The sequence below is a fragment of the Narcine bancroftii genome, chromosome 5, assembly GCF_036971445.1.
Source record: "Narcine bancroftii isolate sNarBan1 chromosome 5, sNarBan1.hap1, whole genome shotgun sequence".
Taxonomy (NCBI): Eukaryota; Metazoa; Chordata; class Chondrichthyes; order Torpediniformes; family Narcinidae; genus Narcine; species Narcine bancroftii.
The window spans coordinates 252,439,397-252,462,525 of NC_091473.1; the positions used below are offsets into that span (position 1 = coordinate 252,439,397).

A 23,129-nucleotide genomic window follows, 5' to 3' on the forward strand; every position below is an offset into this window, starting at 1 on the left:
GTCCCACCCCCGCTCACCACTCCCACACAGGTCCCACCCCCGCTTGCCGCTCCAACCTGAAGCAGCCACCCCTCTCCACCCCCACTGGATTGGGTAACTTCTAAATCAGATGGAAAAATTGGCTCCAGTTTTCCATGTTGTAAATCGCCCACATAAAACTCTTATCTGCTCATTTTTGTCGCTGCCACCTTTAGGAGAGATGAGAACTTGTTCTCCAAACTAGCATTGTTAAAACTCAAAGTGAGAGCATTTTCTGCTGGGTCTTGAATTTCACATGTTTTCTTCTTGGTTTTCTTTTAAAAGAGAGGGGGGGGGGGGGGGGGGGGAAACAAGCAAGTACACAATTTTAAATAAATCCCTCAACTTTGATGGAAAACATTCAGACAGTTTGATTGAATCCATTTCTTTATTCTATGAGCCATGTTTGAAGGCCAATAAAGTATATACAGCATTGCTTTTACAACATTGACTTGTTATACTTCATACATTTGCATAAAGCATATAAACAAAGTATGAAATGGTGCGAGTTTGAACGTAACATTTGCATAACATATAACACAATGCAAGTATAAACATTACCTGATTTCCATAAAACAGAAACATCCAACTTAATTGTTCATCCCTCAGGAGGATTTTTTTTAGTGTAAGTCACTTTAATAAATACTCAGGATCAGACTACAATTATTTTTTACTGAATTACAATATAATTATTCTACTGAAGCATACCTACAGTTTACCCAAGTAAAACCAGGCCATTAATTACATTTAACCCCTCCTTATCCATAAGTGTACAAACAGCACTTTTTTTGCGGATTAACACTGTTTCGCTCAATTTAAATAGGGATTAATTACGAGTCCACTTGTATTAAATAGAGAGAATAACACTTTTTAAGATACAAGGTTTTTGGCTCGAGCAGTTTTAATGCAGAGAATGCCAGTATTTTCAATAACATAACAATGTGCAAAATCTACTGAGAACCATCAGTAGAACCAAAATTAATGATCAACGTCTGTCAACAGGCAAACTCTGCATAATCAGTACCATCAGACATTCAGAATTAACAAAGTGGGTTTGAACTCATCATGGATTGGAAAGGGTTAAAACAGCACAGTTCTACACATGGAGATGATAGGGTAATCACAGAATTTACTGAAGCCCACACCGTGGTCAAAAGCAATTTGCAGACGAATTAGAAATTCAGGCCGCCAGTTTAGGATGGGCGCTGCTTTAACTGACATCAAGGATGCCCAATTAGTCAAGGCCAATACCCAGTGGAACCACCTTATTTCACAAAGATGGTAAGATTTTTTTTAATAGATCTTTGGAAAATATGCCCAATGTGGAAAGCACTGGGATGGGAATGCAAATGTATTTCAGACATGTTGTTTGGCTCAAAAGTAAAACCCAAAAGTGTGCAGACACATGGCTGAAGTAAAAACACGATGCTGGAGAAACTCAGCGGGTCAGACGGTGTCCTTTATAGAGCCAAGTTCACATTGCTTATGCATCTTTTCGGGCTTGAGTCCCTTCATCAAGGAAGGAGCAAAATATAGGTAAGCAGGCTCAAGCCCGAAATGTTGTTCAGGTGTCTTTATCTTTGCTATATAAAGTACACGGGGCCTGCCTAGATTTTGCTCCTACCTTGATGAAGGACTCAAGTCCAAAACGATGGTGATGTGTCTTTATCTTTGCTTCACAGCTTGACCTGCTGAGTTTCTCCAGCGTTGTGTTTTTACTTGTCAAATAATTCCGGCAATGATTTTACACAAAGTTGGTGGAAAACATTTGTTTAAAAAAAAATTATATTCATGCAAATTACTGATGAGAAAAAAAGAATATTTAATTGTACTGGTCAATGCCATTTTATCACTTCATTATAGGTGAAATTCTTTTAATTTTTTTTTTAAGGCCCTTTCGGCCCATGTGCCCAATTACACCCAACTAACCGTGCTGTCAGTGAACGTGGAAATTTTCAATGGAGGCTGTGAAATGTGTTCCATCAAACCCAGAGAAAACCAAAGTTCACCTCTCAGATATACAGAATATTGGCTCCCTATTTATGAAACAATGCAAAACAAAAACGATTCAATCCTTTTTTAAAATACTGATTTACACATGGACGTAGTTCAATTCAGCTAAAAAACAAAAGTTGCTACATTTCTTCAGATTGGGAACCCTGTCCATATTCAGAAAATTCCGTGATACCCTTCATCTGTACCTTGCAGAAGCTCACAGAAGCCGACATATATACAGCAGCATTCAAGGGCGTCTACTACGTACCTACGTGCAGCACACAAGAAACGTCTACAAAACTGGCAGCAGATCCGCACGTGCAGAGAAATGAAGTTCCTCAAGACAGTGATGCACATGGTCTGGAATCTGCTCAGAGTATTTATTCAGGAAACTTTACACAATACTGAAGGTTAGCTCCCACTGAAATTTTTTTGTTTAAGAAATGGCACAACAAAAATCTGCGCTTTGGACTGCAAACATCTTACTGTCACTAGCAGGTCAACAGTGGCATTTCAATTCATTCACAGTCCCCATGCTGAAATGACCCGATTTGAACAATTTCATTGAATTCCCAGTAGTTCTGTAAAATGTAAGTGTTCACCACAGATTGGTCATCGGTGCTGAAGAATGAAACTGCTTTTCACTTTTATATCCCTGACACCACCAAACCAGTGGAGGTTAAGAACATAAATGTTAATCTCATGACCATTACAGCAAGGTGAAAAAGTGTAGCTAAACATGACAGCATTTAAAATATTTGTTTCCAACTTAATATTTTGCCAGCATGGTGATAAGGCACTTGCTTCTCACCTTTATATCTTTGTTAGGCAAAGCCTTGCATTTCCAAAGTAATCGTGATAAACCAAGTGTGGGCATTAGTAGCATAGCATCTTTTAATCTTGCCCTGCCGCAACATTCTATCTCGGAAACCATTCCAACTGGCCCATCCGTGTGGAAACTTGAGCTGGAAAAGAATTTTAGTGCTAATCTGTAAACACAACTTTAATTGGCTGTCAGTTTTTCCACATTTCTTAAAAATTAAGGTTAAAAAAAAAATAGCCTCGCAATGAAGTTAATGTGAAGAATTATCAAATTGTAAATTTTGCCAAAATACATCGTGCCTGACAACTCTCATAGCTTTGAGGAAACATCATGACCACTGCTTCAAGGCTGCAGTTACATATACAAGTCTGGCCAAAGAAAGTAAGAGATTCAAGGATGCTTGGCTCTCATCTACGGCGGGGTGGCCAAACCACGGCTCGCCAGCCACATGTGGCTCTTTGACGTATAATGTGCGGCTCGTGGAAATATGTTGGCTGAGAGGAAATGGATGGGCCGGTGCTCACCGTGGTATTTTTAATTGGCATGGCTTGCAATTATGTGATCGCGGCTCTCAAACATCTGAAGCTTATCGTATGTGGCTCTTAGGTTAAACAAGTTTTGCACCCCCGACGTACGGACTTAAAATGACCCTTTGGTTGGTGTTGAGCACCGCTGATCTCGCCGTGGGGGTTGCTGTGTTATGAATCGAGCAAGCTATTTATATTTCTACCAGCAGGTCAGAAGGAATTCTGGCTGTGGTAGTGCTCAAAGGACGACTTCTTCCTCTTTCACATCAGAATTCAAGACCCAATTCAATCGCCAGTTTTAAGTTCGTAGATTCTGGCCAACCTTAATCCAGAGTTGAGGCCAAAATCAACCTGATTTGGTAGTAATTAGACCAGTGGTTCTCAATCTCCCCCTCTCCCCCCCCCCCCCCCCCCCATATACCACCTTAATTCCTTACTAACCACAGAGCACCTATGTCATAGTGGTTAGTAAGGGATTACTGAAGGTGGTGTGTGAGTGGGGGGAAATAAAAGGTTGAGAACTATCGTCTTAGGTTCTCTCTGATTAAGCAGAAATGTAGCTGTGTGAGAGGGGTTAGCCCTCGATGTACAATTCTTTTATAAGCTGCATGTGGTATCTCTCCCTTATCCAAGACAAACAAAACAAAGCTGCTAGTGTCCAAATCCATGCAGCTCAGCTGCAAGCAAGACTTGAAAGCAAACATCAATCTTCACATTCGATCTCATCATGCCTGACCCATGGGTGCAAAAGTGGAAAAGAAGTTACATTCTTTAGCTCCGAACTCCACTCTGCTGAATCCATTCTGTTTATTTAGAACACTGCAAAGCCATTTAGTTGGCAGAGTAAATTGTAAAAGCTGTGCAAGAAACTGCTGTATTTCCAAAAGGGCAGAGGTGGACAGCGCCGATGATCCATCACAGGGACTCGGTGAAAGAGAAGCTGGAAATTGCCAACTGCACTCACTGACAGGAGGAGGAAATGCAAGGCAGCTCTCAACTTTCAAAAGATATAGTGAACACATTTTCAAAGCTGCAATATATTCAGCACTTGGTTACAATTTCTGCAGTTTAAACGCATGAGCGTAATAGCTGAAGACAATACAAATAATTGAGTAGGCAACAAACTATCATTTTCAACTCAATTATTAAGCAGGTTTTTTTTCACCTCTGAAATTGCATAGAATTGAATTCAATTGTAAATTCTTAAACTGTGATACCATGCCTCCACCTGGTGGAATACTGTGCATGGAGTTCAAGTTTACTGGCTACTCCTTGTGTTCCTAATTCTCTTGCTTCTACAGTTATCAATTTGGTTCTGAGGAATATCATGAACAACACTTGTCACTAGACAATACAATCATTACTAGACAGATTAATCCACACTACCCACTCTGGTTTCTATTTCCTGTTTTCGACCTCATATTTGGGAAGAGAGGATAATCACAGCCACATCAGTCAGCCGTCACATGGCCATAAGAGAACACCTCCAGCGTGAATCACTGAAAAGCAATAAAATCCAGATACACTATCAGTTTCATCGTTCCCTCTCAGGCCACTGTCCACTGCCGCCACGAGCTAAAGCCAGCCTACAGATCTGAATCCAGGGGATGCCTACTCGGCTTGCTGCATACCTCAACAAAGACCACATTTGATTTCCTTTTGCTGTACATTTCACAATTTTAATGGTTAAATCTGGTAAAGTGTGAGCAAGGCACACAATGATTCTAGTCTAACTTTGCTGAGGCGAAGTACTGGTTGTCTGTCTAAACATTCACAGAACCAAGTTGAAAAGGAACAGAGAGGATTGCACACACAAAAAAAAACTATCAGTCCACATTTCTTTTACAGTAATATGACATCCTCTAAACACCAAGCCACAATCAACAAGCAAAAATATAAACTGAAAAAAGATCATAATTTTGTCATATTTTATTACACATTCCACCCAGTTAGTGGGCTCTTCTTAGCTATAGAAACCTAACACAAACTAAAGTGCAGTATCATCTCCCATCACTGTAGTAATTATACTTGATTTAAGGGGAGGTTGCTAAAGGAATTCGGCAAAATAAATGTACCCAAATAATAAATGGAATTAGATCCAGGAATGTCATGAATAACATTTTGCAGTATCACAGCAGATAAGAACACAGGGATTTTAAATTTTCCAATAGGACAATATGTTACAAGACTTCAAAACATACATGGATTGTAGGTTAATCTGGGTATTTGGGCATCTTGGGCTCATGGACCTGTGACCGTGCTGCATGTCTAAAAAAATTAAAAATAAAGACAGACAGCTGGAAACTTAAAAGCACAAAATGAACGATCTGAATTACATTTTTTTTTAAACACTGTGAACAGGGAGTTGGATAGGAAAGCTGCGTGGGGAAATTGGGTTGAGCCAAGATTGAAACTATGGTCAGCACGGATGAGCTGAGAGAAAGGGTCCATTTCTGCGCTGTAAAGTTCTAAGATTTGATGACCTTTAGGAGACTTGAGTAGAGTGAAGCCTCTGCTCTCCCATTCTGTTTTATGCTTGCAAAGTCCACATCCATCAACTCAATTCGTACAATAAGCATAAATATACTGCAGCTTTAAAAGGCATATTGAGAAAGTTGAACAAACATACACAAAAAAAAGGTCAGGCAATATACTCAATTGCAGGAAGTCATCCCACTATTTCCATCCCCGCAGAATGGCTTGTGCCCAGAAACTTGTTCCATGATCACATTAAATGGTAAGAGTACAGGGTGAAAGAGGAATTATGGTCCTTTTTGTTTAACTACAGCTAGAATGCAATGCACAAATTAGTACGTACCAACGATCTTTAGGAGCAAGCAAATCTCAGTGTAAACAAGGCACCAGACCAACTGGATTTTGTTAAACACTATTTTATACGTCAAGCATTGGCACTGTTTGGCACATTTTGAAACCCTGAAAACACCAAGAAGCCAATTACGGAGAAAAATAACCAAAGTGTGTTCAATACAAATTGCAGAAGGCCAACTTGATAAAAACATGTTCTTTCAATGCCACCGTGGAATAATCGGGACTTCACTTCCACAGATCCCTTTGAGTTGTCCGATAGGATTGAGAAGATCCCTTTCTCTGAGTAGATGGAATGCAAACTTAAATAACTGAAAGTATGTGGTATATATCAGTACAATTTCCAAAGCGAAAAGTACAAAGTCATTATTGCCCACCTGAAGCTTCCACTTTTATTTTTGAATATGTTCTCCACCAGCCGAGTGGCTCTCACCTTCTTTCCCTCCACGCACAGACACTTCGCCCCATCTGTAACAGACCCACGGACCACCAGTGAGGGGTGTTGGGAATGGCTAACTCAAGCCCTCTTGCAGACCACCACGGGGAGTTTTATTAGAAACGTTTTTTTGAGAAATTTTAGGTTTTTTGGGGTCTTTAAATTTACAATCTTCTTTCACACATCGCTTGCCAATACCATCAGTCTTCACTGCACTGTTGTAGAAAACCTATAACACACCCACGGACGACACACTTAGAAATACACGATGCATCTATGAATATTCTCAATCATTTCCCTCATCAATACTTTTTAGCTGTTTGGTTTTCATTTCTTCTTCTATCATCCTTTCTCTGCAAAGGCATTAAAACCCATTCTTGAAATGGATGCCTCTGTCAAAACAGCTTCTTCCTTCACACGTCTGTGAACTCTACAGCCATGGCAGAATGCCCCCCACTCACACGGGTGGGTTATGATGTGCGGTGGATGGCCAAGCCAAAGGCGTCGTCTCGTGCTGAATGCACACAGTCTTCAGCATGAGGCAAGGAACAGAATCAAGTCTGCTCCTCCTCTAACAAATGCAACCAACTCAACAACTCTCCCTTTCTCTCCTCTTTATGCTTGCTTTCTCTCATTCCCACTTTAACCTTGTGGCCCTTCTCCTTCACCCCCCCCCCCTTAATACTTGCCATCTCCCCTTCCCCAGACTCCATCATGGATCTCGGAACAAATTGATGGCCGACCATTTCTCTCCGTGGATGGTGCCTGACCCACCGAATCCCTCCAGCTTCTCTTTAATTGTTGACCCTCCCCTCCAGGCATGCGTGAGATTTGTGTCCGTGCTGATTTTATTAAGGCAGCTACACAGGATCAAATTAAAATCAAATACTAATTTGATTCCTGTTGATAACAAAATGTAGAAGTATTTGATTGCGTAGGTCACCTTTGGAATTTGTACCGAATATCCCTAACATCATTGACTGAGCAACTCCATGCAATTCTCACACTGTTTGCCACAGGATACATAACAAAATGATGCATAGAATAACTGTTTGCAAACACCTTCAATAGTCTTCCTGAAACCTGAAGAGACAGTATGTTTCCAAGGGCCTACACAAGAACGGTTTCAAATAGGATGCACCTCAACAAACAAAACGACTTCATAAAGCATTAAAATTTACTAAAAGCACTTGGCCCTATTTCAAAAGTAGCAGCCCATCAAAATCTTTGCCTTTACTCAGATTCTTCAACTCAATGGATCGCTGCAGGAATGTTGAAATCATTTAAAGCCATTCTGAAATATTTGTGTATATCTAACCTTTGGACAGAGACTGTTACTTTTAAAAAAAAAAGGGAAAGTTTTCTTTGAAGAAGAAAAATGCAGACGGTTATGTACCATATTTGACACTTCAGAAGGAGAACATTTTTAATGGCAATTATGGCTAGCAGTGGGTCCCAACAAATGAAGAGCTGAAACAAAGCACAGGAGAAGGATTAAAAACATGCATAAAAATGCCCATTAGACCCATCCAATGAAAACATGTAATACCTGACACAACGTGGGGAAAAAAAACATCTTTCACTTCCACTGTGATCTTGCGCTTCTTAAAAGCATTTCTGTACTCAATGTACGGTAAAAACCCCTGGTATCCGGCACCTATGGGGGATTGGTAGAGGCTGAATAGATTAATTTTTTGGTTGCTTGAGATTGCGTGTTGCATGGATTGGTGAACTAACTGCCAAGGGAGTGCCAATTTTAAACTTGCGTAGTTTTTACCTGTTTATTTTCTGTGATTTTTTTTGCCAGTTGTTTGAAGCTGCTGGTGGCTTGAATTCCAGATAGCAGGTTTTAATTATATCTCAATTCCAATGGGAAAAGAAAATTACTTCAAACAACAAAAATTCCCTTTAATCATTTCCAAAAAATAAAAATTGTGAACAGAGTGGGTTGTAAAAAGCTGAACGGCTAGATGAAGGAATCTTCCAATCAAGTTCTGTAAAAGCTAACCATCCAGAGTACTGATTGGAGACCGGGATTAGCAGAGAAACAGGCCCTTCAACCCACTGAGTCTCTGTCGACCATCAACCACCCATTTTCATTAATTCTACCTTCACTCATTCTCAGCAACTCTTCATTCACCTACATGCCAGGGGCAATTTACAGAGGCCAGTTAACCTCCCCACCCGCAAAGGTGGAATGCGAGAGGAAGCTGGAGCACTCAAGAGGAAGTCCACACGGTCACCGAAGGAGCGTGTGAACTCCACACAGACCATGCCCGAAGTCAGGCTTGAATCTGGGTCTCTGGGTTTGTGAGGCAGTAGCTCTTCTCCTGCATTCTGCCTCCACTGCTATTGTTGCGTTAAAAATTTTGTAAAAAATTAATTGAGGTTCAAGTTTTGTTTGAATCCCCAAAACAAACCGAACAAGAACGGAATCACTTCAAGACCAGTCTCCAATACACAGAAGTGCTGGAGAAACTCAGCAAGTCAAGCAGTATCCATAGGAAGTCAAGGGTAACTGATGTTTGGGCTCACTTCCTTTGCGGTAGACTCGATGGGCTGAATAGCCTATTTCTGTTCCTATATCTTATGGTCTTGTATCCTGTGGATGCTGGGATCTGCTGAGGTTCTCCAGCACCTTCGTGTATTGTGCGTGATCCAGTGCCTGCAGACTTTGTTGATTTAATTCCGACATATCATCTCAGTTTTAACTCAAATTAAATGATTCATATTTGCCTCATTAGCTAACCAATAAAAGCAGAAAAAAAGTGGACAGAGTGTAGCCGGTTAGCTATGATCATCAAGATTACTGAAGTGCCCAGGGCTTCAACTTGAAAAGAATTTCACGTGCAAGTTTATAAAGCTGGAGTTCCAGTTAAACATGGAGATGCCCACTTAAAAGTCCCATATAAAAAGTGGGTGTACTCGGAAAGTGATGCAATTTTATTAGAGTTAAACTATATTTGAGTTTGATACAGTAAAATGTCTGGTATCTGGAATTCAAGCAACTGGCAAAATAAAATCGATGAGGAAAATTAACAAAAAATGTTTAAATAATTAAGAATAAACTATAGGTAAAAAATATATGCAAGTTTAAAATTGTAAAAATACACATTCTGTGAAGTAACACATAAACCTTGAGTGAAGATGCGAGCAAATATTTAGCCTTGGTCGGGCTTTGCTCGTAGCAGCTGGTTGAATAAAGTTGTGTGAAACAGTGATGGCGTCGCCCAGGATGAAGAGCGGGTTGATGCCGCTCGCCGTCAGGGCGACTCTCTTAAAGTGTCTCCTTATCCCCGCTTCGTAAGAGTCACCCTGGTCAGAGGCTTTATCTGTAAATTTGGGGGAAGGGGGTTAATTATCTATACTGTTATTGTCCATCTTTTGGGTGGCTTCGTGAAACCTGCAGATGCAGCGATGGTTAAATCTTTTCAAATAATGTGATTAAAAATAAAGTTAAATGTTTTAAGGTTTAGACATTCATGGAAGTGAAATTTGTTCAGTGCAAGTATTTTTGTCTTATGTCTTTTAAATTGCTTATTCCCAATGCAGGTGTATTTGTTGGTTGTATGAATAAGTCTCAAGCTACCAGAAATACTCTTACCTGGCATCTACCAATCCTCACAGGTGCTGGATACCAAGGGTTTTACTGTATATGCAATATGAACAACATGGATTTCTGTTTTAACATATTTGGTAAAGATGACAGGATGGGATGTTGCTCCATCAGGGAAATGTGTATTGGTGGACGTCAAGGGTAGAATGCAACTGCCCATTTGGTTCCCTCAGGTGCATGCCAAGATTCTCCCTGTACTATTTCAAGAATGATTTGGGAAATTATCCAAAATGCCTTTGCAGATAATTTTTCCTCCATCGTTGTTTCAGTGACAAAAATGTGGTGAATGTCATAAAAATATCTTCGCAAGAGGCTGCTATACACAAATTGACTGCATGGTGGCAGATTCTATATTTCAAAGAAGGTATTGGCCCCTAAAGGTCTTCGGGGCATTTTGAGAGAGGCCTAATTGTTTCCCCAACTCTTGGGCAAGGTGTGGCAGCTCTGGATAAGTTATGGAGCACAACCCCAAAGTAAATTTAAAAAGTTGTTAGATTAATATATTAAATCAAGAAAGTGGCAGCGCTTACAATGGCAGGTCTGTACTGTTGTGCCTTGTCTTGCGTGATGTCCCATCATCCCGTGGTAGTGCTTTTTGCAAACTGGACATAGCAGCTGTTTTTTTAATGTCTATAACAGCGTAAAACTCAGTCCTACGTGTGGGAGTTGGTGGGACTGGAGTGCTGGGCATTTTGGGTGTCTGGGGGTTGTCCGAGTCACTGGCACCCTCCAGCTCGACTTGGATGTAGTTTAGTTGCCTCTGCTCGGCGCACGGGCGTCTAAAGTCAAAGCTGAAGACATTTGGAGTGCAATCTCGTCGCCGGGTGAAGTCTACCTTGTGTAAACCAGGTTGAATTGTTACATTCTCTGTGTTGACGTAGTTCCGCAGTGGGTCAAGGTTATTGTGGTATCCGTTTTGCGGGGGAGTTCCAGAATCACTCCAGTCCTCTTCCTCCCGCCTCTGTGTCTGGCTTTCCCACACAGGAGGTAAAGAGGGCAGATTTTCATAGTTTAGCATGGCTGTCTTCCTGTGAGCACAGTTATTAAGGTTCTGGCTATCCCCACCCATCTTAAGTCGACCTCGTCGTAGCCCTGTACCAGATGACACGGGTAAACCATTAACATTCTCGTATGTTATCTTGTTTGGGGCGCTCACCACATTTTGCTCAGCGCCATCCAGAACATCACAGTCCTGCGAACTCGAGCTTCCACCACCGTATTCAGCGTGTTCTCTTTGCCTGTCCATTCGTTCAAGCTCCATTATTCTTCTCTGAACCGGCGTTGGTCCCAGAACAAACTTGACTTCACCTGGCTGCAGCAGAACCTGAGGAGACCGGTCTTCCATTGCAGGGCAGTGATTGGCGTGGCTCTGCGTCATTTCAGAGAAGGAGGGCCGTAGTTCCGTCAGGCCATGAACACAGGGTCTCCTCTTCCGCTCATCATCAACATTGGAAGTGTTCACGTACGTGTGGATCTGGAGCAAACAGGCCACAAAAGGTTGGAAGAAATTATAACCAACTGCTCACTTAGAATTTATTAACACAATCAAAATAATGAGGATTACAAATCCAATCCCTGCAAACGATTCAAGTTGCCAATATTTTTTGTCAACAGTATCTGTTTTCATTCATCTGAAAAGTTAATCTCCAATCAGTGTGAAATCAACAGTTTCTTCTCTGCAGTCATCAGGCTCCTAAATGAACCCCACAACAGAGCTCTCACACTGCCCTTGCCTGGTGCTAATTGATCTTCCCTTTCATTCTAATCCTATACTCTGTAAATTGTGCTCTTTACATGGTTATATGACTGATGGTGATAACCTGCTAATCTGTTTGCAGAAGAATCTCGGGGTGGTATGTGATGTCGTATATGTTCTCTGACAATAAATCTGAAGAACCCTTCTCACTGTACCGTGTAGTTTATGACAAATAAACTTAAACTAATGCAACAATTCTTCATTTTAACCATTAGAAATAATGCTAGAACACTAATTATCTGCCTAGTGGATTAAAGTGCTGTGAAACTTGCCCAGTCTCATTCATTTCCACCTATGCCAGCAACTTGACATGCACATGTCAAATGTGAATTAAGTTTTTAAAGGTTTACAATAAATCTATTTAAGTACAACTGGGGTTTATTAGTGAATATGTATATTTTAACAATGTTAAATAGTGTCTCTTTATTAGGTAAAGGGATACATGGCAACTTCCCTCACCACCCAGGCCATACCCTCTTCTTGTGGCTATCATCAGGAAGGAGGAACAGGAGCCTGAAGAGGAGCACTCAACCTTACGAAAACATCTTCTTCCCCTCTGCCATCTGATTGGGCAATTAACCCATAGAAACTTCCTCTCCTTTTCGCTTCTTTCGCACTAATTATTTATTTTTTTAAGTCTTGTGTTCACGGAATTGTAATTTAGCACGTGGTTCTGCATAATACTGCAAAGCAGCACATTTCCTGACACATGTTCCTGACAATAAACCCGATTCTAATTCTGCAGTATTGATAATTTTATTAATAAATCCAATAGCCCACATGAATACTTAGCCATCTTTTAATGACTTGGTTGAAATTGTCAACGAAGAACATGCAATGAAAATGTGCACTTTACATCCTACCTGGAGGTCCATTTCTAGAGTACACATAACTAATATAAATTTCAATATTCCTGAAATTTCATTGACTTTACAATCAGCCAGATGAATTCAGGACGTGCCAGCATTGATATCCCCGCAGTTTTGGCATATTTCTTCCACGGTTATGGTGCAGGTGACTTGAGTTCCCAATTCTGATCTCTCTATGACAATGTATAACATTGTTTAAGGCAGTTGACACTATCGAGCCGCAGAAGAGAGCGTGGCTTTGTGTGGCAAAAGTGGCTTGCTCATCTTTCAGCTTTAAAGAAAAATTCAGTTTTGAGTCCTTTCAAATTGGATCATGGTCTCTCAAATATATCCCATTAGCTGGCCTCACATCATTTCATATATATACAATGCAACTCTAATTTTCAATCCACTCAGCCGCAATACCATTAGAATCACAGAATCAGACTGCATGGACAAGGCCCTTTGGCCCAACTCATCTATACTGACCAAGTAGGCATTCTGGGCTAGACCCAATCACCTGCATTTGGTCCATATCCTTCCAAACTCTTCCTATCCATATATCTGTCCAAATTTCTTTGGAATATTTAAATTGTAGCCTCTTCTGCAAATTTGGACAGCAGTTTATTCCAGATATAGACTGCCCACTGAGTTAAAAAGTTGTCCAGCAGGTCCCTCTGTTTTTTGTAATATTTTATTTATCATTTTGAATATATTTAACAATCATACCAAATACAAAACATCAAGAGAACCCCTCCCTCTATACAAGTCCTATTAAACAGAAAAAGAACAAAGAAACACAAAGAAGATCATCCCATTGTCAGTGTGTACAGTAAAACAAAATATTACAGTGTTAAGATCGTTACAGAGGTCTACTGGCTAGCCAGTAGGAATCGTAACCCTATTGTGGTGCATTGAGTTACCGATATGCTCTAAATAAGGCTGCCAGATTTTTAGGAAGGTGTTGTATCCCTTCCTGAGATTGTATTTTCAAGTGGGATGCAGCTATTCATCTCCGAAGACCACCTATCCACGAGTAGATGGGAGTCAGACTTCCATGTAACTGCTATACATTTCCTGGCCACACATAAGGCAATTTCTGTAAATTTAATTTGAGAATTGGTTAATAATCTACCAACTATGGTAAAGTTCCTCAAGAAGCTTTCCCTTCTCACATTTCAGCTATGGCCTTTAGTTCGAAAATCAATGGCCCGTTCACTTTATCATTATTTTATTTTTGTCTGAAAGGTTGCTCCTCAGCATCCTACACACCAATTAAAACACTGTCTGTCCAGCCTTTCCCTTTAACACAAGCTCTTCAATACTGGCAACATCCAAGTGAATCTCCTCTGCACAACTTCCAACTCACTGGCATCCTTCTAATAGCTGGACCCCCACGACCCAGGCCATGCCCTCTTCTCATTCTACCATCAGGAAAAAGGTATAGGTGCCTGAAGATGAACACCCAGCTTCTTCCCCTCCGCCATCAGATTTCTGAATGGACAATGAACCACACACTTCCTCACTTTCTTCTATTCAATGACCTGTACAGCTGTATCGTGATGTTCCAACTTTTGTATTCAATACCCCATCCTATGAAGAAGGGGTGTGTGTGGGACAGGGGTCTATCGCTTTCCCAGCACACTGATCCAATGCCAGAGATTTCAGATGTAATGTTGGCTGTTTATTCCCAATTAATAAAGAGGTATACCACCTGACCCCAATATCTGTTTCATCACTTACAAATTTTATTCTGTCCAAGACTTCATTACTTGCACACAGTGGCTTCTTTGAATGAAGCGGTTCATAAATGTATATCCACACACCTGATCCTCGCCTCCTACAATCAGTGGATGGGTGGACTCCTCACCCACAGAGGAGAGACGTGCACTTCCTATGGAAGGATGTCGAGTCGATGGATGAGAGGAGCCATCGCCCATTGGTGGGTAACAAGGGAATCCGTTAGGAAATCCGGGCACAGTGAAACCTGGGGCTGAAAGCAAAGTTATTAACAATTAGTTTCATTTCACTAAATAACTGCATATTCACACAAACTATTCCACCTTTATTCTTCCTTTTTGAAATCAAGTACCAAAATTATTGAAACTTTCCAAAAAAAATTTTTTTAAATGCTGACCATACAAATCACATCAACAAGAAAAAGGGAAGCAAGGTTGTAATGGAAGATTTAAACTGTGTTTTTTTACTTTTGCGGCCTTTGCTTCTGCAAGGCTGAGAACCTGTTAGTTTTTTAGAATCAGCAGACATTATCTAATTTACACCATGAGGCCCAGGATGCATATTTAGTAGACTCATCAAAATTCCACCATGGGGCCCAGGATGCAGTTGAATGGAAGACATAATCTAATTTACACTATGAGGCCCAGGGATGCAGTTTTCTTTTGTTGGTCGCAGATAATTAAATCATTTGTTCAAAGAGATAAGATCTGAAGTAAACAACTTTTGGGTAGTATAAGGCATGGTCCCGACTCTCCGAGAGGTGGCAAAATCTCTCAGCAAGAAGAAGAACTTCTAGAGTCCAGCTAACGTCCAGGTCGAAGGAGGTGGAGAAGCTGCTACTGGCGCCCCGACAACCTACTACAAATGTGCAGTTATTGCCTTGCTTCAGCAGTTGGGACCAGTCCAGGCGTTGATATATATAATTGGGAAGGGCTTGCATATTGTCGTGTGAATTCAGCTTTAGATTTAGTAGTAAAGACTTGTATAAACTGAACTGCTCTTGGTGTGTGTGTGTGTCTATTTTCTTTCGGTAGCTCAAACACTGTGACCAATCTAAAACGAACAAAATGAGAGGTATAAGACGACGGTTAGCTCAGCAGTTAGCACAACACTGTTACAGCAGCGGGAGTTCGAATCCGGTGCTACGTGTAAGGACTTTGTACGTTCTCCCTATGTCTGCTGGGTTTCCTCCAGGTGCTACAGTTTCCTCCCACCCTTCAAAAAAAAACGTAGAGGAGTGTAGGTCAATTGGGTGTAGCTGGGCGGCACGGACTTGTGCGCCAGAAGGGCTAAATTTAAATCTCACAAGGCTAAGTGTAAATATTTTTATTTAATTTATTCTTTACCATTTAACCCAACTGTGAATATTCATAATTTATTCACTTTATATTTATTATCTCTATTTTCTATTTTTATGCATTGACTATAATTGCATTATTTTATGTAAAATTACAGTAATGCTGGAGAGACCGAGCCGCTCTCGCAGCACCGGCTGAGCTCCTCCAGCATGCCTGTGTTTTTACTACTATCACAGCGTCTGGAGACTTTCACATTTACTCCAATGTGTTTTACATATCTGTTTGGCCGCAACAAGTCAGACTTTCACTGCAAGTGTAGATTGTACACTTGCAAGCTACAAACACAGGGCCTCGTTCCCCCTTCTGCAACTGGACCCTTGATTTTCTCAATGGAAGTCCACAGTCCATACTAATTGGAAGCAATGTCTCCTCCTCACTGATCATCAACACAGGGGCATACCAAGGATGTTTGCTTAGCCCATTGCTCTATTATACACCCATGATTGTGTGGCCAGGCACAATTCCAGTGCTATCTACAAGTTTGCCGATGACACCACAGTGGTCAGCAGAATCACAAACGACATTGAGGTAACGTACAAGAGGGAGATAGATCAGCTCATTGAGTGGTGTCACACCAACAGGCTTATGCTTAAGATTAGCAAAACCAAGGAGATCACTCTAGACTTCAGGAGGAAGTCAGAGGAGCATGACCCAGTCCTCATCAGGGGCTCAGTAGATAGTGGAGAGGGTCAAGAACTTCAAATTCCTGGGTGTCAACATCTCCAGGGATCTGTCCTGGAGCCTCCATGTTGATGCAATCATGAAGAAGGCTCCCCAGCGACTCTACTTGGTGATGTGTTTGAAGAGAATCAATACGCCACCAAAGACGGTCGAAAACTTCTCCAGGTGTACCGTGGAGAGCATTCCGGCTGGTTACATCACTGCCTGGTATAGAGGTGCCAAATCTCAGGACAAGAATAAATTCCAGAGGGTTGTGAACTCAGCCTGTGACATCACAGGAACCAGACTTCACTCCATTGAGGCGATGTCTTAAAAAAGCAGACTCTATCCTCAAAGACCCCACCACCCAGGCCATGCCGTCTTCACTCTGCTACCATCGGGGGAAAAGGAACAGGAGCCTTAAGACGAGCCCTCAGCAGCACAAGGACAGCTTCTTCCCTGCTGCCATCAGATTCCTGAATAATCAATAAACCAAAGACACGGCCTTAATTTTCGTGCACTATTTAAAAAAAAAAAAATATATATATATATATAAAAAATATGAATGTTTGCCCTTTGATGTTGCCACAAAACAACAAATTCTGAATTCTGATTCTGTACTTGTGTAGCTGATAATAAACTGCCATTCGCTCATTTGATAAGTTGGTGTGTAGATGAAATTTGGAGTGAACCGATGGGTGGGAGTCGTGCTCCTCAGAAACAAAGGCAAATCAGATCAATTTTGGGTTTCAGGTGTCACAGCGTTCAAGGGATATAGAAGTAAAACACTGTAAGACCAAGAGACCACTTTACCTGTAGCTCTATGACCTTCCACTGGTTTTCCACCTAGCCCTGTAGGAAACTACCAGCTCCCAGTCATAATGCCTCTCCAAAGTTCTGAATCAGTGCATTGTCTTCCAAATCAGTGCTCAACTTCCCATTAAATCACTGCCAAAAATGTGGCCATCCTGGTCCTGGCCCCAAAGTTAATAAATCAGTTTCCCTGATGATACTGCATCGCCTCTGCTTGCACTCTCTGTAGTTTTTGACATGTTTGGTCGCACTACCCTCTTCCAAGGGCATTCTTTTGTTGGCCATCTACATGCTTGGTTTCAATTCTCATTCAGAGATGTCTCTCCATGGAATAAAACACAAACCCCATCCCAATCAATTCTCATCTTTCCTCCTTCCTCTCCTCTTATCATATCCAGTGAACACCTTTTGCCCTCCCCCTCCCATACTTCCCCTTTCAGCCAATCAATTCTCATCTTTCCTCCCTCCTCTTATCATATCCAGTGAACACCTTCCTCTCTCCTCATCATATCCAGTGAACACCTTTCGCCCTCCCCCTCCCATACTTCCCCTTTCAGCCAATCAATTCTCATCTTTCCTCCCTCCTCTTATCATATCCAGTGAACACCTTCCTCTCTCCTCATCATATCCAGTGAACACCTTTCGCCCTCCCCCTCCCATACTTCCCCTTTCAGCAGCCTTTTTGATATGGGCCCCTGCCTGCTTTTTGCTCACACCTTCAGGAAGGGCTCAAGCCCGAAATATTGGTTATATATCCTTCCCTCCTACGGACGCTGTGAGACCTGCTGAGTTCCTCCAGAATTTCTGTTTTTACAGATGTCCTTCTATGCTCAGCCATGACAAATACTCAACTATCTTTCATTCACCTCTCAACCTCATCTATGAACTGCCTCTTAGAAAATGGTGTCCAAACGTGGCATCCTGCACCTTGATGATAATCACCTGAATACGCCTGGGATTGTCTGATCGCGGAAGCTAAGCAGGCTCAGGCCTGGTCAGTACCTGGCGGGGAGACTGCCTAGGAACACGAGGTGCTGTGAGGGGCGCTGGACAAAGTGGCAACTCTCTGTCTGCCTTACAGTAGTCAGAAGTTAAAGAATTTCATGCACGTTACATTCTAAATGTGGTATTATGAGACAATAAAGGAACCTTTACCTTTATCAATTACCCCTCTCAGTCAGTCATGAACACAGACTGCAGGAAATATTCAGAAGCTAGCCAGCATGCATGGAGAACAAAGTAAGATGAATGTTTCAGACTCATACCTGAACAACTCGTGAGTATTTGGAGCATCTGTAGCCTTTTGCTTTTCCACTCATAAATTAGCACTTACCTCAATCCCCTAATAATCAGCTGACTCGCATCCTCTGGTCTCCCATTTGGACAGCATTAATCCTGATAAATTTCAGGTCACATGTGTTTCTTTAGTTAACTAATCCACTGCAAATTTGCATCAAGGTATATTTAGTTTGAAGAACGATTCCTCCTCCTTCCAAAGGGAATTTGAAAAAGCATAGAGGGTCCCTACCTGAATTGTTGATTGTCCATGGATTCTGCCCGTCCAGCTTCTCACATGATTACAACATCCATAGTTCTTGCTTCTCTTGCTTACTAACCCCCTTTCAGCTCTCTTCAAGGTATGGTTTCAATTTTTTTTAAATTTTAAATTTACAGTATTGTAACAGACCCTATTGGCCCATGAACCTGTGCCAAATGAGCTACAACCCCCGGTACGTTTCAAACAGTGGGAGGAAACCGGAGCTCCTGGGAAAAACCCACACACGTCACGGGGAGAACATACAAACACCTTACGGGCAACACGGGACTCGAACCGCGTTGTGCTCACCGCTGCACTCACCGTGGCACCCCTAACCAGGTTTCTTCCTTCCTCTGATGGGAACCCCAAAACATTGACAGTCCATTTCTCTCCATAGATGCTGCTGGTTCCTTCGAGCTTCTCTTTGCTTGCTCTACTCATTAAAACTTTGCTGACCACATCACATCTCTCGGGTCCTCACTCACCCATTGCTGGCTCACACTGATGGATCGCATTTAAATTCATAATTCATTATTGCTCTGTTAACTTTGTTTTTTTAAGAAGAAACAAAATCCTCCTTGCTCTGACAATCCTTCTTGCATTTCTCCCTCTTTATCCTGTTATCAGTTACCTTAACTTCAACCTGCAATGGAATTATTCAATCTTTCAAACCCATCCGCTTTCGGTCTTTCACTAAAACTAAGTTCTTCAATGATCAATAGGCATTTTCGTGTTAATTTGGTCAATACAATGCAAATATAAAACCAGATGAAAAAGCAGTAAGGTGTTGAATAACAACACAATAAACATCAATCCTACACAAACCAGTCTAACACCCCACCTCCTTTCTATCTCGACCTCACTGTGAGCTTTCTTCACAGGTACTCACTGCTCGGTGTCTGTGGCGTCCTTGGTAAATCAAGGTCCGTTGGATGAGGGTTTCTCGATATCATCACAGGCTCTTCGACGACATTGATGCTGTTGCACTGCATGATCTCTTGGAGAAGGTTAAAAATCTCCTCAGCACGTGCACACTTGAAGGCAAAAATGCCTGCAAAAGAAGTAAAACATCGTAAAAAGGACATCAAGAAATGCAGGATTTTAAGAAATTATGCAATTAAATCTGGAAATGCCTCACTGGGATTCCCATTTGTGCTGCTGAGGGCTCGTCTTAAGGCTCCCGTACCTTTTCCTCCGATGGTAGCAGAGTGAAGACGGCATAGCCTGGGTGGTGAGGTCTTTGAGGATAGAGACTGCTTTTTTAAGACATCGCCTCAATGGAGTGAAGTCTGGTGCCAGTTGGGTTTTTTTAATTGTTCACGTCCAACAAAAGCTCCATTCATACATGGTGTACATCATCAAAAATAGCTTAATACCCATTGCCTTTAGTACTTGCACAAAAAGTAACGCTTAATTTTATGTACAGTGCAACTGTGTAGTTTTTTTTTGTCTTGCAAACAATTCTACACCACAAATACATCAGCATTTCTTTCAACAAACATTAGGTGGTGCTCAGAAACTGTTAGTTACAAAAATGCAATACAGCTTCACAAAGATAATCTCCACTTGCTGCAATGAGATTGATTGCAAATTAGTAAAAAAATAAATATCTTGAGCAAAAAATCTCGGGACAGGATTAGATACAAGAAAAATCACACTGCAGGGAAATTGCAACGTAAAGTCTGAGCTGGTTGAAGTTAAGGTAACTGATAACAGGATAAAGAGGGAGAAATGCAAGAAGGGCCATTGTCAGAGCAAGGAGGATTTTGTTTCTTCTTAAAAAAACAAAGTTAACAGCACAATAGTGAATTATGAAACCCTCTAATCACAACGGTGACATTTATCGGTAAATGAGATCCATCAGTATAAGCCAGCAAGGGGCAAGTAAGGACCAGAGAGATGGAATGGTTGGTGTAGCGGTTAATACAATGCCTTTACAGTGCCTACAATTGGGACTGGGGTTCGAATCTTGCGCTGAGTTTATATGTTCTCCCTGTGTCTGCGTGGGTTTTCCCCCGGCGGTTCCAGTTTCCTCAGACCATTTGAAACGTACCGAGGGTTAAATGGGTGTAATTGGATGGCACAGACTTGTGGGCCAAAATGGCCCGTAACTGTGCTGTATGTCAAAATTTAAATTTAAAACATACAGCATGGTAACAGGCTATTTTGGCCCACAAGTCCATGCAGCCCAATTTGCTCCCAATTAACCTACACCCTTGATATATTTCTACATTTAAATGATACAATATTTTACAAATTCTGCCAGTTATTTAATGCACTTCAATTTACAAAAACCATTACAGAGGCCAGAGAATTAAAACTCAAAATAATTGCCATCATTCTTGTGAAAATCTTCATTTTATTTAATCAAATCATAGATTATTATTACACATTAAATAAAATTTGTTTCAACACTGGAAATGCACCGTTAGGTGAGAAATTGGAGAGAGCATTCTTCATGAATAATGCAGACGGCCACACCTCATATTCCATCTGGGCATCCTCCAACCAGATTCCATTAATATCGACCTCCACTTTTCTTGTACTCCCTCTTTCCTACCCACCTCCTCTATCCTTTCCTTTAGTTCCCTTTTCTTTTTTTCACCTGTCTCCCTTCCCCCAGCTCTACATTCACAGAGCTAACCCTTCCCCTGATCAATTCTCACCTTTCGTCTCCTGCCCTCCTATCCATTTCCAATTATTCATCTGTTGATGAGTGCTGCGCCTTCACCCTTTCTTTCCTTCTCCTCCACCCTTCTTATTCTGGCACCTGCCTATTTTCTGCTCATACCTCAACAAAAGGCTCAGGCCCAAAATGTCAATTATACATCTTGATCTCCCATGGACGCTGCAAGACCTGCTGAGTTCCTCCAGAAGTTTTGTGTTTTTACTACAATGACACCAGTCTTGCATGTTTCGCTTGCGTTGTTATTTATCCATTTTACTTGCCGAGGTGAGTCATGTCTGTCCACTTTATGGATGGCGCACACTGCAGCCACGATGTAGCAGTGGGGAAGGGGGTCAGGTTTTCAGGCTGTGGATGTGGTGTCACTCCAGCAACCTACTATCGTTTGGATGGCATTTTTTGAGTATTGGTGGAGCTGTAGTTATCCAGGGAAATGGAGAGCGTCCCATCATACTCTTGACATTTACCCTGTAGATGGCAGAAAAGGTGCCGAGAGGCAAGACTATCTCAGCAGAGATTCAGCCTTTAATGTTACATTCTAGGAGTTCCCGAATGTTGATCAATTGGATAAAAACAATGGTGACATGCATGAATATGTTCAGACACCAAGAAGGAATGGCTTTCCAGCAGTCTTCTGGTCTTTTACATCTTGTAAAGAACACACAAGTGATTTCATTGATATTTATATGATTATTAAGAATCAATATGATGGTGAGAATCCCCAAATTTAAAAGGTAAATGAAGATCCTCTGGCAAGAAGCTCTTCAGCTACCATCGGGAAGGAACCTGAGGGCGAGCACCCAGTGGCACAAGGACAGCTACTTCCCCATTGTCATCAGATTTCTGAACAGCAGATGAACCATAGACACTGCCTCACTTTCTTTTTTTTTTGCACTAATTTATTTTTAAATGCAATTTTATAGCAATATTTGCTATAAAATAATGCTGTCACAAAACAATGAATTTTTGTTCCATTCATGACAATAAATTTCGATTCTGATTCACATAAACTCTAACCAGTGGATGGCTTACCAAAAGAAACAAGTCTGCAGATGCTGTGATTTTAGTAAGAACACAAAACTGCTGGAGAAACATACCAGTTCGCACAATATCCATAGGAGGCAAGGATATATGACCAACATTTTGGGTCAGAGCATCTTTGGGTGACACTCACACCTTTTAACATTTCAACATTTAGAACATAGCACAAACACGGAACAGGCCCTTCGACTCACGGTGTCTGCGTTGACCACAATACCAGATTAACCTAAAACTTGAGAAACACGAAAGCTGAAGATGCTGGAATCTTGAGCAGACAAAGAATTGCTGGAGGAGCACAGCAGGTCAGACAGCATCCATGGGAGAAAAGGTCAGTCAATCCTCAAGAATGACTGAAAGATTCAGTCAGACCATTTCTACCCATGGATGCTGTCTGACCTGCTGTGCTCCTCCAGCAATTCTTTGTCTAAGCAAAGCTCTGCTGCGTGCAC

General features: G+C 41.4%; 1 protein-coding gene and 1 long non-coding RNA gene across 9 annotated transcripts in view; one reads left to right on the forward strand and one right to left on the reverse strand.

Annotated features, from left to right (window-relative positions):
- Window positions 1-387: 387 nt before the first annotated feature.
- Window positions 388-23,129, reverse strand: part of LOC138765206 (fibroblast growth factor receptor substrate 2-like) — a 44,904-nt gene continuing 22,162 nt past the window's right edge. For 2 of the 8 annotated variants that reach the window (XM_069942146.1, XM_069942145.1), the window contains 4 exons: window positions 19,843-20,004; window positions 14,672-14,838; window positions 10,772-11,715; window positions 388-8,095 (listed from right to left, as the gene is read on the reverse strand). In XM_069942146.1, coding sequence (XP_069798247.1) covers window positions 8,068-8,095; window positions 10,772-11,715; window positions 14,672-14,838; window positions 19,843-20,004 — 1,301 coding nt within the window. In that variant the 3' untranslated portion in view covers window positions 388-8,067. Of the gene's footprint in view, window positions 8,096-10,767; window positions 11,716-14,671; window positions 14,839-19,842; window positions 20,005-23,129 lie in introns of those variants that run through there. The other 6 variants (XR_011358525.1, XR_011358524.1, XM_069942149.1 and 3 more) reach the window with 6 other exon arrangements.
- On the forward strand, window positions 18,567-20,090 carry LOC138765207 (uncharacterized). Its single transcript, XR_011358526.1, has 2 exons — window positions 18,567-18,692; window positions 19,835-20,090. It is a non-coding gene; the product is annotated as an uncharacterized lncRNA (long non-coding RNA).